This window comes from Homarus americanus, unplaced genomic scaffold (genome assembly GCF_018991925.1).
Source record: "Homarus americanus isolate GMGI-L3 unplaced genomic scaffold, GMGI_Hamer_2.0 scaffold5686, whole genome shotgun sequence".
Taxonomy (NCBI): Eukaryota; Metazoa; Arthropoda; class Malacostraca; order Decapoda; family Nephropidae; genus Homarus; species Homarus americanus.
Window position 1 is genome coordinate 42,501 of NW_024722572.1, and position 13,909 is coordinate 56,409.

Here is a 13,909-nt window from a genome sequence, read left to right on the forward strand (position 1 = left end):
CTATTAGTACTGGGGTCTATTAGTACTGGGATCTATTAGTACTGGGGTCTATTAGTACTGGGGTCTATTAGTACTGGGGTCTATTAGTACTGGGGTCTATTAAAACTAGGATCCATTAGGCCTTTAAAAGACGAACACATAGAAATATATTCCTATTTTTTGCAAATTTTTTATGTATTTCAATTAATTATTCTTTAAATTTTTCGGCTCAATATACGCAAAAATATATCCAGTTTCTATTAATATTAAGTTTTAAGTGATATTAAGAATAGGAAATCAATAGAAAAATTAAACTATAATAGGAGTTTATATTTTTCCAATAATATTTCTGTACACTAAGGATGTTTTTACCAGTCTTGCCTTTAATGCTCTTCCACTACTCTTCCACTACGAGGAAATATTCCGTTTTGTGCGCGTGGGAAAAAAAAATATTGAAATGTGTATCAACAGAGGAAACGCTTTACTTTTTTTTAATATTTTTGGGTCGAGAAAATTTTTGATTTATAATACTCAGGTAAATGAGCCTTGGGTGTTTGCATTGTTGTTATTGTTGTTGTTGTTCTGCTTGTTAGCACTGAGAGAGAGAGAGAGAGAGAGAGAGAGAGAGGGGACAGGTAAGTTAAACTTGGGTGGTATGTCCGTAGACTTTTCTCTCCGCCCGTTACCTATTATTATTATTATTATTATTATTATTATTATTATTATTATTATTATTATTATTATTATTATTATTATTATTATTATTATTATTATTATTATTATTATTATTATTGTTATTGTTATTGTTATTGTTATTGTTATTATTATTACCTACTTAGCTTTCTCCTCTGTTAGCATGGGAGGTAAATTAGCCCTTTTCATCCATTTCTATGTCTGTCATTTCACATAGATTCTCCCCTCCCCTCCCCTCACTCTTCCCTTCTCCCCTCCCCTTCCCTCACCCCACTCTCCCCTCTCTCATCATAAAGACTCTCTCCCCACCATTGTCAGGGAGAATATGGATTGGGCCAGAAAATTAGTGGAAATTCTTACCACCCAGACACACACAATCCTCACTACTCCCATCTCACCCTCCCTCCCTCTCCCTCTCTCCCTCCCTCTCTCCCTGTCACCTCTCCCTCTCTCCCTCTCACCTCCCTCTCTCTCCCTCTCCCCTCCCTCCCTCCCTCTCACCCTCCCTCTCTCTCCCCCCCTCCCCTTCTCATCTCTCTCTCATCTCAAAAACATTGACGGTGTGGGACGGGTGCACAAAGCTCTCTATCTCTCTCCCTCTGTCTCTCATTCTGTATCTCTGTCTACCTGTCTCTCCCTCTTTTCATATGTCTGTCTTTCTTTTTCTGTCCTTTTGTCTGTCTTTCTATCTGACTTTCTCTTTGTCTATCACTCTATCTCTCTCTGTCTATCTTTCTGTCTCTGTCTCTCTCTGTCTCATTCTGTCTCATTCTGTCTCTCTGCCTGTCTCATTCTGTCTCATTCTGTCTCTCTGCCTGTCGGAGAAACATGGCACTATGTAAATACACACCTTGTTCTGTACTCTGTGTGTGTGTGTGTGTGTGTGTGTGTGTGTGTGTGTGTGTGTGTGTGTGCGTGCGTGTGTGTCTGTATATCTGTGCGTTCTTGACCATATACCAGCCTTAATCCGATCCCGTTCGTGTAGAAAATCGGATGTCTTTGGTCGCTTATTAACGCTCGTGAACGCCTCTCTTAATAATGAAGTCTTTCCTCTTAATTCCTCAGTAATCTAATTATCAAAACAGGTAATTTCCCCCACACCCCCACACCCCCGCCCCCCACCCCCGCCCCAGAGAATATTCAAAATTGTGTGGTAAGTTTACGTAATAGGAAGGCTCCAGTGGTCCCTATTAGGTCTTAAAAATTGTTGATATGCCGATTTTTTTAAAATTTATTTCTTAATTCAAAGATATGTAAATTATGGATCAAAATTAGGAAAAAAAATTCTTGTGGGTAATTTTTTTATCATGTTTTCAAATATTAGAATAAGTTTTAACTCTCTCTCTCTCTCTCTCTCTCTCTCTCTCTCTCTCTCAAACAAGCACAATACATCAAATTGGGCCATTGTAATGAACCTGCGTCAATTAACAAGAGCTAAGTGGGGACAGAGTAGGATTTCGAATTACCAGTTTAACCACGTAAATGGATTCGAAACACTGAACCCCTGACGCGTAAATGGATTCGAAACACTGAACCCCTGACGCGTAAATGGATTAGAAACACTGAACTCCTGACGACACTTAAATGGATTCGAAACAGTGAGGCTTTGAAACACTTAGTAAATTTGAGTTTTATGAAGGCTGGACCAGGTCGTTTACGGGACCCGGAATTAGAGAGGTGGTTATTCCTTCACTGTGGTGTTGCCTAGGGTGAGAGAGAGAGAGAGAGAGAGAGAGAGAGAGAGAGAGAGAGACTATAACGTACGCAAGTGCGAGGGAAAAATATTAAAAGAGAACATGAAAAATGAAGGTTAATAAATGAGGAAGAAGCATAGAGAATAGTGAAGATAGAGACAATAATAATAGTAATAATAATACAAATAATAATAATAATAATAATAATAATAATAATAATAATACTAATAAGAAACTAAAGTAAATAAAATAAGATATAAAAAAGTAAAAGTTATCACAAATTAAAAATAACTCGACCAAAGAAAACGTGGATATTAAAGGGAAAACTCAAGTAAACGTTTGAAAATGTAATCACCAGTCGGACACAACACACACCTGGCCGCTCTACCTGATCCAATTATGTGGTATTAATCCATTATATCGGGAGGACAGGTGTGCCGGGGGGGGGGGAGACGTGTGGTGAGAGAGAGAGAGAGAGAGAGAGTTCGTGGGGTGGGATGTGGTGATGGAAGAAGGGGAGAGAAGAGGCTGATAATGAGAGAGAAAGGAAGTGAAAAGGAAGAGAAAGAAGGGAGAAGGAAGAAGCGGGCGTAAGAACATTCAATAATAAACATCTATCCATTTGCCTTCGTTTTCTTTTTCTCAGACAAAAAAAAAGAAAAAAAGAAATAAAACAACAAAATTCGTCCAAAAGTTGATTAAAATGTGGATGGAATTTTCGTCTCGATAATATGTAAAACAAGACAGGTCAAAGGTTAAAGGTTATCAGCTCCTGCCAGAAAGTCTTTGATGGAGGAAGTATGTCGATAATTGGCACTGGAAAGTCTAAGTATATTAAATCCCTTACAACTTTTTTTTCTGAGATTTTATTTTTTCAAGGATTTTTTTCGGGGATTTTTTTTAGGGATTTTATTTTTTTCAGGGATTTTTTCATGGATTTTATTTTTTCAGGGATTTTATTTATTCCAGGGATTTTATTTATTCCAGGGATTTTTTTCCGGGGATTTTAATTTTATTTTTCGGGGATTTTTATGTAGGTCGTCGCTTTTCTGTTTTTGTTTTTAGCGTCAGGGTTCTCTTGAGGTCTGTTGGCAGGTGTTGGCAGGTGTGTTCAGGTGTTGGTAGGTATGTTTAGGTGTTGTCAGGTGTATTCAGATGTTTCACAGGTGTGTTCAGGTGTCGGCAGGTGTGGTGTTTGGTCATGGGGTCGGGGGTTGTTCATGCGTCTTCTTCAGGGTTTTCCATCTCGCTTCCCCAAGGGTTACACAATATAGTACCTATCTGTCCAGGGTCCCACGTACACATTCCAATGGTCACAGCTATGGCCTTAATGTTCCCTCGGAGTTCTTAGGTTAGGTTCTCCCAGACCCCAAACACACACATTGATTCCCAGCACCACTCCCAGGGCCCCCCACATCCCAGGACCATTCCCAGGCTCAGGGTCTCAAATCCCCTCCCAGGGCCCTCTCCTTCTTCCAGGGCCCCCACACACATTCCCAGGACCATTCCCAGGGTCTCTAGCATCTCCCAGGGCCCTTATCGTCCCCCAGGGCCCCCCCACACATTCCCAGGACCATTCCCAGGGTCTCTAGCATCTCCCAGGGCCCTTATCGTCCTCCAGGGCCCCCCCACACACACCCCCCAGGGCAATTCCAGCTTCATCAAAGACTACTACCTCGTTAGTCTCGAACAAGTCCACGAGAAACGAAAGGGAAGAAATTTTGCAGAAGACGACAACAAGGAGAATGAAGAGGGCGAAAACCCCAGCGTCACCAGAAAGGTGTTGCCAGGAGGGTGAGAGGGTGGTGGAGAGGGGGGGCAGAGGGGAGGGAGAGTGAGGGGAGGGAGAGTGAGGGGAGGGTGGTGAAGGGGGGGTGGAGGGTGAGGGAGAGGGGAGGGTGGTGAGGGGAGGGAGGGTGAAGGGGGGAGGAGGGGAGGGTGGTGAAGGGGGTGAGGGTGAGGGAGAGTGAGGGGAGGGTGGGGGAGACTGAGGGAGAAAGATTGAGGAGAAGGAAAATATATCCGAGAGAGAGAGAGAGAGAGAGAGAGAGAGAGAGAGAGAGAGAGAGAGAGACGTTGTAGGACTTTCACTACACTTGTAAACTCTGTGTGTGACAAGAACTCATATTTACGTCTTTCATACTTTCTCCCAGGGAAAGTTTCAAGACTTTCCCTGGCGTCTTCCTACCTGCTCATTCACTCCTCTGTTACTTTTTCTAGTGAAAGTTTAAATAGTTTTATTCGAATCCCTTTTTCTCACGTATTTACTCTCCTTATACTTTCTCCAGTGAAAGTTTAGACACTTTCACCCGCATCTTCCTCCTTGTGTGTTTATTTCTCCCATAACTTTTCCTCAACTAAAGTTTCAAGGACACACTTTCACTCAAAAGCCTCCTATCTCACACCTTTCCCCTGGCTTGGAAAAGATGCAGTGAAAGTATATCCTAAAGCTTTCTACCAGATTAACTACTAGATTATTTCACGCCCGAGAAAGTTAGCTGAGCCTTTGAGCTATCTACAGTTTTATAGCTTTTTATATTAACGCTAGTAAGTGTGTGTGTGTAGGTCTCATTTTCACCTTATAAGTGATTCAAGGATTTTTTTATTTACGGAAGTGACGTCATTAAGAGACCGCGGGCCTCCTTTTCAGCTGCTGGACCAATGAAATCTTTCTTTCTTTCTTTCTCTTCCATTATTCTTTATCTACTATTAATCTTCCATTCTCCTCCTTCCTTTCTCTTCCTCTCTATTTCTTCCAGGTTTCGCAATTCTTCCTTTATTCTCACACACACACACACACACACACACACACACACACACACACACAGCTGATTGGATGAAAATCTGACTGATCTCAGTTATGTCCCGTTCACCCATTGGAACACAAGACACAGGTGTAAATACTGAGATTTGGGTTGAGTGGGTGAAGGTGGATGAGGTGATGGTGGATGAGGCGTGGTGGGTGAGGGGTGGTGGGTGAGGGGTGGTGGGTGAGGGGAAGGGATGAGGGCCTATATACAGAATGAATGGGGGGAACAAAAGGAGAAAGAAAAGGAGAAAAAGACGTGATAGCAAAGAGAAGGGAAGGATGAGAGAGAGAGAGAGAAATATACTAGGCCCATAACGCCCATTCTCTCACTTGTTTCAGGTCTTTTTCTGTTTGTCTTGTGGGTGTCTGTGGCTGGCTGGCTGGCTGGGGGGTGGGTGGCTGCCTGGCTGGGTGGGTGGGTGGCTGGGTGGCTGGGTGGCTGGCTGGGTGGGTGGGTGGCTGGCTGGGTGGGTGGCTGGCTGCCTGGCTGGCTGGGTGGGTGGCTGGGTGGCTGGCTGGGTGGGTGGGTGGCTGGCTGGACTGGCTGGGTGGGTGGGTGGGTGGGGGTGGGTGGCTCGGTTGCTGGCTGGCTGGCTGGGTGGGTGGATGGGTGGCTGGATAGATGGGTGGCTGGCTGGCTGGGTGGGTGGCTGGCTGCGTGGTGGCTGCCTGGCTGGCTGGGTGGCTGGCTGGGTGGCTGGCTGGCTGGGTGGGTGGCTGGCTGGCTGGCTGGCTGGCTGGCTGGCTGGGTGTGTGCTGGGTGGGTGGGTAGGCTGGCTGGCAAAAAAATATGAGGTCAATTCATCTTATTTTTTCTCTCAGACAAAGTGACGAACAACACATTTTTGACAACGCGGAGTGTGTCGTCCATCTTCTTACTTATGAAGTTACTTACACGGCTACTTACATACTTACACGGCTACTTACATACTTACACGGCTACTTTTACAGCTACTTACATACTTACACGGCTACATATATACCTGCTATTACAGTAACTTACACACACGGCTACTTACACACCTACACGGCTACTTACACACACGCTTACTTACTTACATACATTTACATATTCTATAACGGCTACTTACACACACGCTTATTTATGCACTTGCTAAGCAACTTACACACTTACACGGTTACTTACAGGTTACTTACACACTTACATTTGGTTACTTTCACACTCTTACATGGTTACTTACACACTTTCACGGTTACTTACAGGTTACTTACACCTTACACAGCTACTTACACTTACACGGTTATTTACTCACTTAACTCTCTCTCTCTCTCTCTCTCTCTCTCTCTCTCTCTCTCTCTCTCTCTCTCTCTCTCTCTCTCTCTCTCTCTCTTTTGCCAACATGAACCAGGAAGGTGATATTCACTGAAGAGTTTCCCAGCCCAGGAATATTGCCACACAGAGAGAGAGACTAACACACACATCTTCCTCCGGCAGACACAACGACCTGCCGTAGAGAGAGACTAACACACACACCTTCCTCCGGCAGACACAACGACCTGCCGTGGAACATCAGGAAGTTTATGCACAATAAACTTCACAGTTTCAACTTCACGGCCGAGCTGAAGAAACTTCGTCCGTGGTCCAGGTCCTCTTGGTCCCATACTGACCTGCCCAGACTGAAGGAGGGCATGGTGGGTGCCCAGGTGGTGTGTGGTCCTGCCCAGGTGAGTGTGTGGTCCTGCCCAAGTGAGTGTGTGGTCCCGTGTGTGGTCCTGCGGGGTGTGGTCAGGGTGTGTGGTCCTCCCAGGTGAGTGTGTGGTCTGAGGTGTGGTCCTGCCCAGTGGGTGTGTGGTCCTGCCCAGGTGAGGTGTGTGGTCTGCCCAGGTGGTGTGTGTGGTCCTGCCCAGGTGAGTGTGTGTGTGGTCCTGCCCAGGTGAGTGTGTGGTCCTGTGGGTAGTGTGTGTGTGGTCCTGCCCAGGTGAGTGTGTGTGGTCGCCCAGGTGAGTGTGTGGGTCCTGCCCAGGTGAGTGTGTGTGTGGTCCTGCCCAGGTGGGTGTGTGTGTGGTCCTGCCCAGGTGAGTGTGTGTGTGGTCCTGCCCAGGTGGTGTGTGTGGTCCTGCCCAGGTGGTGTGTGTGTGGTCCTGCAGGTGAGTGTGTGGTCCTGCCCAGGTGGTGTGTGGTCCTGCGGTAGTGTGTGGTCCTGGGTGTGTGTGTGTGGTCCTGCCCAGGTGGTGTGTGTGGTCCTGCCCAGGTGAGTGTGTGTGGTCCTGCCCAGGTGGTGTGTGTGGTCCTGCCCAGGTGAGTGTGTGTGTGTGGTCCTGCCCAGGTGAGTGTGTGTGTGGTCTGCCCAGGTGAGTGTGTGTGGTCCTGCCCAGGTGTGTGTGGTGCCCAGGTGGTGTGTGGTCCTGCCCAGGTAGTGTGTGGTCCTGCCCAGGTGAGTGTGTGTGTGGTCCTGCCCAGGTGAGTGTGTGTGGTCCTGCCCAGGTGAGGTGTGTGTGTGGTCCTGCCCAGGTGTGTGGTCCTGCCCAGGTGGTGTGGTCCTGGGTGAGTGTGTGGTCCTGCCCAGGTGAGTGTGTGTGTGGTCCTGCCCAGGTGGTGTGTGTGGTCCCAGGTGGTGTGTGTGGTCTGCCCAGGTGGTGTGTGTGTGGTCCTCCCAGGTGGGTGTGTGTGGTCCTGCCCAGGTGAGGTGTGTGGTCCTGCCCAGTGAGTGTGTGTGTGTGGTCCTGCCCAGGTGAGTGTGTGTGGTCCTGCGGTGTGTGTGGTCCTGCCCAGGTGAGTGTGTGTGGTCCGTGTGTGGTCCTCCCAGGTGGTGTGTGGTCCTGCCCAGGTGGTGTGTGTGGTCCTGCCCAGGTGAGTGTGTGTGTGGTCCTGCCCAGGTGGTGTGTGGTCCTGCCCAGGTGAGTGTGTGTGTGGTCCTGCCCAGGTGGTGTGTGTGTGGTCCTGCCCAGGTGAGTGTGTGTGTGGTCCTGCCCAGGTGAGTGTGTGGTCCCAGGTGTGTGTGGTCCTGCCCAGGTGAGGTGTGTGTGCTGGTGGTGTGGGGTCCAGGTGGGTGTGTGGTCTGCCCAGTGGTGTGTGTGGTTGCCCAGGTGTGTGTGTGTGGTCTGCCAGGTGGTGAGTGGTCATAAATTAATACAGAACCTAATATCACTTATTGACCACCTACCCTGACTCCAACAGGTGAGTTAATTGGAACGCTAATCACTAATCATCTATACCCCCTCAAGACGGACTCCAGTGCTCCTCTATATTATATGAAGCACCTGAGACTCTAAAGCCTCAGGTGGACTCATTATTATCCTCTTGCCAGGTTAATGAGTCTGGCCTGAAATAGTGTATTGAGGTGATATGTTTGGGGTGTGTGTGTGTGTGTGTGTGTGTGTGTGTGTGTGTGTGTGTGGTGTGTGTGTGTGTTGTTATTTTGCTTCTCTCTCCCTCTCTCTCTCTCATTCTCTCTCTCTCATTCTCTCTCTCTCTCATTCTCTCTCTCTCTCTCTCTCCAGAACTTCACCCGTGGCTCAGCTTATATCCATCTTAATAAGTTTATCCTGTGGTTTCCTTGTTAGAGGCGACCAGGTGTTCCATTCTGCGGAGGCATGCACCTGCTGAGATTAATTAAGCAACATCTTGAAGAGGATTGTCTTTAAGTTTACTCTCTCTCTCTCTCTCTCTCTCACGAGTTGTGTAATTTTCAGGTGTGTGAGTGAAAGAGTGAATGATTGCGAGGAGAGTGGGCCACAACTGCCCTCCTCCTCCCTCACAGTTCTGGGTATCCTACGGGCCTGGTGCCTACTGCCTCCTCCTCCTACAGTTCTGGGTATCCTACTGCCCTGGTGCCACAACCTCCTCCTCCTCCCCACAGTTCTGGGTATCCTCGGCCCTGGTGCCACTAACTATACCCTCCTCCCCCACAGTTCTGGGTATCCTACAGGCCTGGTGCCTACTGTACCCTCCTCCTCCCCCCACAGTTCTGGGTATCCTACGTGCCCTGGTGCCACTAACTATACCCTCCTCCCCACAGTTCTGGGTATCCTCCACGTGCCCTGGTGCCACTAACTGTACCTCCTCCTCCCCAGTTCTGGTACCCCGGTGCCCTGACCCTCCTCCCCACAGTTCTGGGTATCCCGTGCTGGGCCTAACCACCTCCTCCCCCACAGTTCTGGGTATCCTCATGCCCTGGTGCCTAACTACCCTCCTCCTCCCCACAGTTGGGTATCCCTGCCCTGTGCCTAACTCCCTCCTCCCCACAGTTGAGGTATCCCCGTGCCTGGTACTAACTATACCCTCCTCCCCACAGTTCAGGGTATCCTACATGCCTGGTGCCACTACCACCTCTCCCTCCCCCCACAGTTCAGGGTATCCTACGCTGGTGCCGCTTCTCCCTCCTCCCCCCACAGTTCAGGTATCCACGTGCCCTGGTGCCACCAACTACCCTCCCTCCCCACAGTTCAAGGGTATCCCTACGTGCCCTGGTGCCACTAACTACCCTCCCCCACAGTTCTGGGTATCCCACGTGCCCTGGTGCCACTAACTATACCCTCCTCCTCCCCACCAGTTCAGGGTATCCTACGTGCCCTGGTGCCACTAACTACCCTCCCTCCCCACAGTTCAGGGTATCCTCGTGCCCTGGTGCCACTAACTTACCCTCCTCCTCCCCCACAGTTCAGGGTATCCTACGTGCCCTGGTGCTACTACTCACCCTCCTCCCCCACAGTTCAGGGTATCCCCATGCCTGGTGCCACTAACTACCCTCCTCCCCCACAGTTCAGGTATCCTACGTGCCCTGGTGCCACTTTGCACCCTCCTCCCCACCGTTCTGGGTATCCTCGTGCCCTGGTGCCCTGTACTCCTCCCCACCGTTCTGGGTATCCTATGTGCCCTGGTGCCCTACTGTCCCTCCTCCTCCCCACAGTTCTGGGTATCCAACGTGCCCTGGTGCCACTAACTGCCCTCCTCCTCCCCACAGTTCTGGGTATCCTACGTGCCCTGGTGCCACTAACTGTATCCTCCTCCCCCCACAGTTCTGGGTATCCTACGTGCCCTGGTGCCCTCTTCCTCCCTCCCCCACAGTTCTGGGATCCCGTGCCCTGGGCCCTACTCCCTCTCCCCAGTTCTTGTATCTCGTGCCCTGGTGCCACTATACCCTCCTCCCCCACAGTTCTGTATCCTCGTGCCTAACTTCCCCTCCTCCCCCACATTTTGTATCCCTGCCCTGGTGCCACTAACCCCTCCTCCCCCACTTCTGGTATCCTCGTGCCTGGTGCCCTACTATACCCTCCTCCCCACAGTTCTGGGTATCCACGTGCCCCAGTGCCCTCTGCCCTCCTCCCCAGTTCTGGGTATCCTCCGTGCCCTAACTCCCTCCTCCCCCCAGTTCTGGTATCCTAGTGCCGTGCCACCTGCCCTCCTCCTCCCCACAGTTCTTTGTATCCTACGTGCCCTGGTGCCACTAACTATACCTCCTCCCCCACACTTCTGGGTATCCTATGCCGCCTATCCTCCTCCCCACAGTTCTGGGTATCCCACGTGCCCTGGTGCCACTAACTATACCCCCCCACAGTTCTGGGTATCCATGTGCCCTGGTGCCACTAACTATACCCCCCACAGTTCTGGGTATCCACGTGCCCTGGTGCCACTAACTGTACCCTCCCCCCACAGTTCTGGGTATCCTACGTGCCCTGGTGCCACTAACTGTACCCTCCTCCCCCCACAGTTCTGGGTATCCTACGTGCCCTGGTGCCACTAACTGTACCCTCCTCCCCCCACAGTTCTGGGTATCCTACGTGCCCTGTGAGTCTCAGAGGCTCAACGCGGTTCAGCTCACCATAGAACAGATTGACCTCATCAAGAGACTCATCGACCAGTACCCAGACGATCTTCGCCTCGCTACCTCCGCCCACGGTGAGTCCCGGATCATGGGTCATCTTGGTCATGGGTCATCTGGGGTCATGGGTCATCTGGGGTCATCGGTCATCTGGGGTCATCGGTCATCTGGGGTCATGGGTAATCCTGGTCATTGGTCATGTGGGGTCATGGGTCAATGGTGTCATCCTGGTCATGAGTCATCCTTACTTTCTCTCTTTGTCTCTCTCTTCCTAACACACACACACACACACACACACACACACACACACACACACACACACACACACACACACACACACACACACACACACACATTACCCTCCACTAGTACATGTAATTTAATAATCTACACAATTTATACTTTTAACACATACGCATTAATTATTCTCTATACATGCCAATAAAAAATGTTAACTACATATTTTAAAACACATTTCAGCTCTAATTATATAAAAGTTATGTACAGACAATATATAAAGTGTTTTAAGCTTGTATAGTGATAATGTTATTTTTAATTAATAATGTTTTTAAAATTATATTAAATTATAGTAAGTATTATTAAAAAAAATATATTAAATTTCATCTTATATTTTCCCAGGTAGGTTTAGGCCATTTAATTACCCACCTTCACTTACCTATCTGATGGAACATTTTTCAGAGCCTCGAGGGAGACTTTTATTAGTCATGTAAATTCTTAAAACTCTGCCATTTTTTTCGATTTCGGGTTCAGCATTTTTCAGAACGACGGATAATTGAACTTTATGGCCAGAATTCTAATTTTCAGCTCGACAGGTATTTAGCGAGTAGAAATTAGTTAAAGGTGTAATTAGTGTTTCATTTAAATATTAACTTAATTACCTGCCAGGGTAATAGTGGTTTATGTGTCTAGTTATGATATTGTGAGCTACAGGTTATTGTTGTGGTTGTCAGATCTCTCTCTCTCTCTCTCTCTCTCTTTTTTTTTTTTTTTTTCATATTCATTCTACTCTGTTTACGTATGATTCATGTGTTTGTTTATGTATGATTCACGTGATTTTGTTTACATAAGTCACGTGCTTTTGTTTTCATAAGTCACGTGCTTTTTGTTTACATAAGTCACGTGGTTTTGTTTACGTGGTTTTGTTTACATAGTCACGTGGTTTTGTTTACATAAGTCACGTGGTTTTGTTTACATAAGTCACGTGGTTTTGTTTACGTGGTTTTGTTTACATAAGTCACGTGGTTTTGTTTGCATAAGTCACGTGGTTTTGTTTACATAAGTCACGTGCTTTTGTTTACATAAGTCACGTGGTTTTGTTTACATAATTCACGTGGTTTTGTTTACATAAGTCACGTGGTTTTGTTTACATGAGTCACGTGTCTTTGCGTTGCCAATTAGAATATAAGAGCATTTTATTCCATAACATATTTGGACCAATCAGAGCAGGTCACTATAGCTAAAGACCAATCAGCAAACGTTACAGCTTACAAGGACCAATCAGAGATCACGCTCATGGTAGACAACGACCAATCAACGCACTTTATGTGAATTTTAGTGCTTTTTTTTTTTAATTCCTGGCCGCCATCAGTGTGCGATTATATCTTTGCCTCTCTCGTCGCTCTTTCGCCTGGCGATAAAAGCTCAGGCGGGAAAATGTGTTCACTTAAGGCTGTCTGGGCAGGTTCAGGTACAAAGGCTTATTACAGTGTGTGTGTGTGTGTGTGTGTGTTTGTGAGAGACTAAGGGAGGTGTTTGTGGTGTGAGAGAGACTAAGGGAGGTGTGTTGTGAGAGAGACTAAGGGAGTGTTGTGAGAGACTAAGGGAGGTGTTTGTGTTTGTGAGAGAGACTAAGGGGAGGTGAGACTTGTGAGAGAGACTAAGGGAGGTGTTTGTGGTGTTTGTTGTTTGAGGTGTTTGTGAGAGAGACTAAGGGAGGTGTTTGAGAGAGACTAAGGGAGGTGTTTGTAAGAGAGACTAAGGAGGTTTGTGAGAGAGAGACTAAGGGAGGTGTGTAGAGACTAAGGAGGTGTTTGTGAGAGAGACTAAGGGAGGTGTTTGTGGTGTTTGTGAGAGAGACTAAGGGAGGTGTTTGTGGTGTTTGTGTCAGAGGTGGAGGAAGCCTTCAAGAACGGCCGCATCGCCAGCCTGATCGGTGTTGAGGGAGGTCACGCCATACAGAACTCCCTCGGGGTACTGCGGGCGTTGAGAGACCTGGGTGTACGGTACCTGACCCTCACCCACACCTGCAGCACGCCCTGGTGAGTCTCCCCCACACCTGTAGCACGCTATGGTGAGTCTCCCCCACACCTGTAGCACGCCCTGGTGAGTCTCCCCACACACCTGCAGCACGCCCTGGTGAGTCTCCCCACACCTGCAGCACGCCCTGGTGAGTCTCCCCACACCTGCAGCACGCCCTGGTGAGTCTCCCCCCACACCTGTAGCACGCCCTGGTGAGTCTCACCCACACCTGTAGCACGCCCTGGTGAGTCTCCCCCACACCTGTAGCACGCCCTGGTGAGTCTCCCCACACCTGTAGCACGCCCTGGTGAGTCTCCCCACACCTGTAGCACGGTGAGTCTCCCCCACACCTGTAGCACGCCCTGGTGAGTCTCCCCCACACCTGTAGCACGCCCCAGTCTCACACACCTGCAGCACGCCCTGGTGAGTCTCCCCACACCTGTAGCACGCCCTGGTGAGTCTCCCCACACCTGCAGCACGCCCTGGTGAGTCTCCCCACACCTGTAGCACGCCTGGTGAGTCTCACCTGTAGCACGCCCTGGTGAGTCCCCCACACCTGTAGCACTGGTGAGTCTCCCCACACCTGGTGGTCTCCCCACACCTGCAGCACGCCCTGGTGAGTCTCCCCACACCACACCCTCCCTGGTGAGTCCACACCTGTAGCACGCCCCAGTGAGTCTCCCCCACACCTG

General features: G+C 48.9%; 1 protein-coding gene and 1 long non-coding RNA gene across 2 annotated transcripts in view; both read left to right on the plus strand.

Annotated features, from left to right (window-relative positions):
• Positions 1-13,909, plus strand: part of LOC121862794 (dipeptidase 1-like) — a 63,519-nt gene that overhangs the window by 33,819 nt on the left and 15,791 nt on the right. The window contains exons 4-6 of the mRNA XM_042361105.1: positions 6,684-6,840; positions 10,903-11,035; positions 13,087-13,237. Coding sequence (XP_042217039.1) covers positions 6,684-6,840; positions 10,903-11,035; positions 13,087-13,237 — 441 coding nt within the window. The remainder of the gene's footprint in view (positions 1-6,683; positions 6,841-10,902; positions 11,036-13,086; positions 13,238-13,909) is intronic.
• LOC121862792 lies at positions 12,705-13,082 on the plus strand. Its single transcript, XR_006088283.1, has 3 exons — positions 12,705-12,736; positions 12,890-12,914; positions 13,006-13,082. It is a non-coding gene; the product is annotated as an uncharacterized LOC121862792 (long non-coding RNA).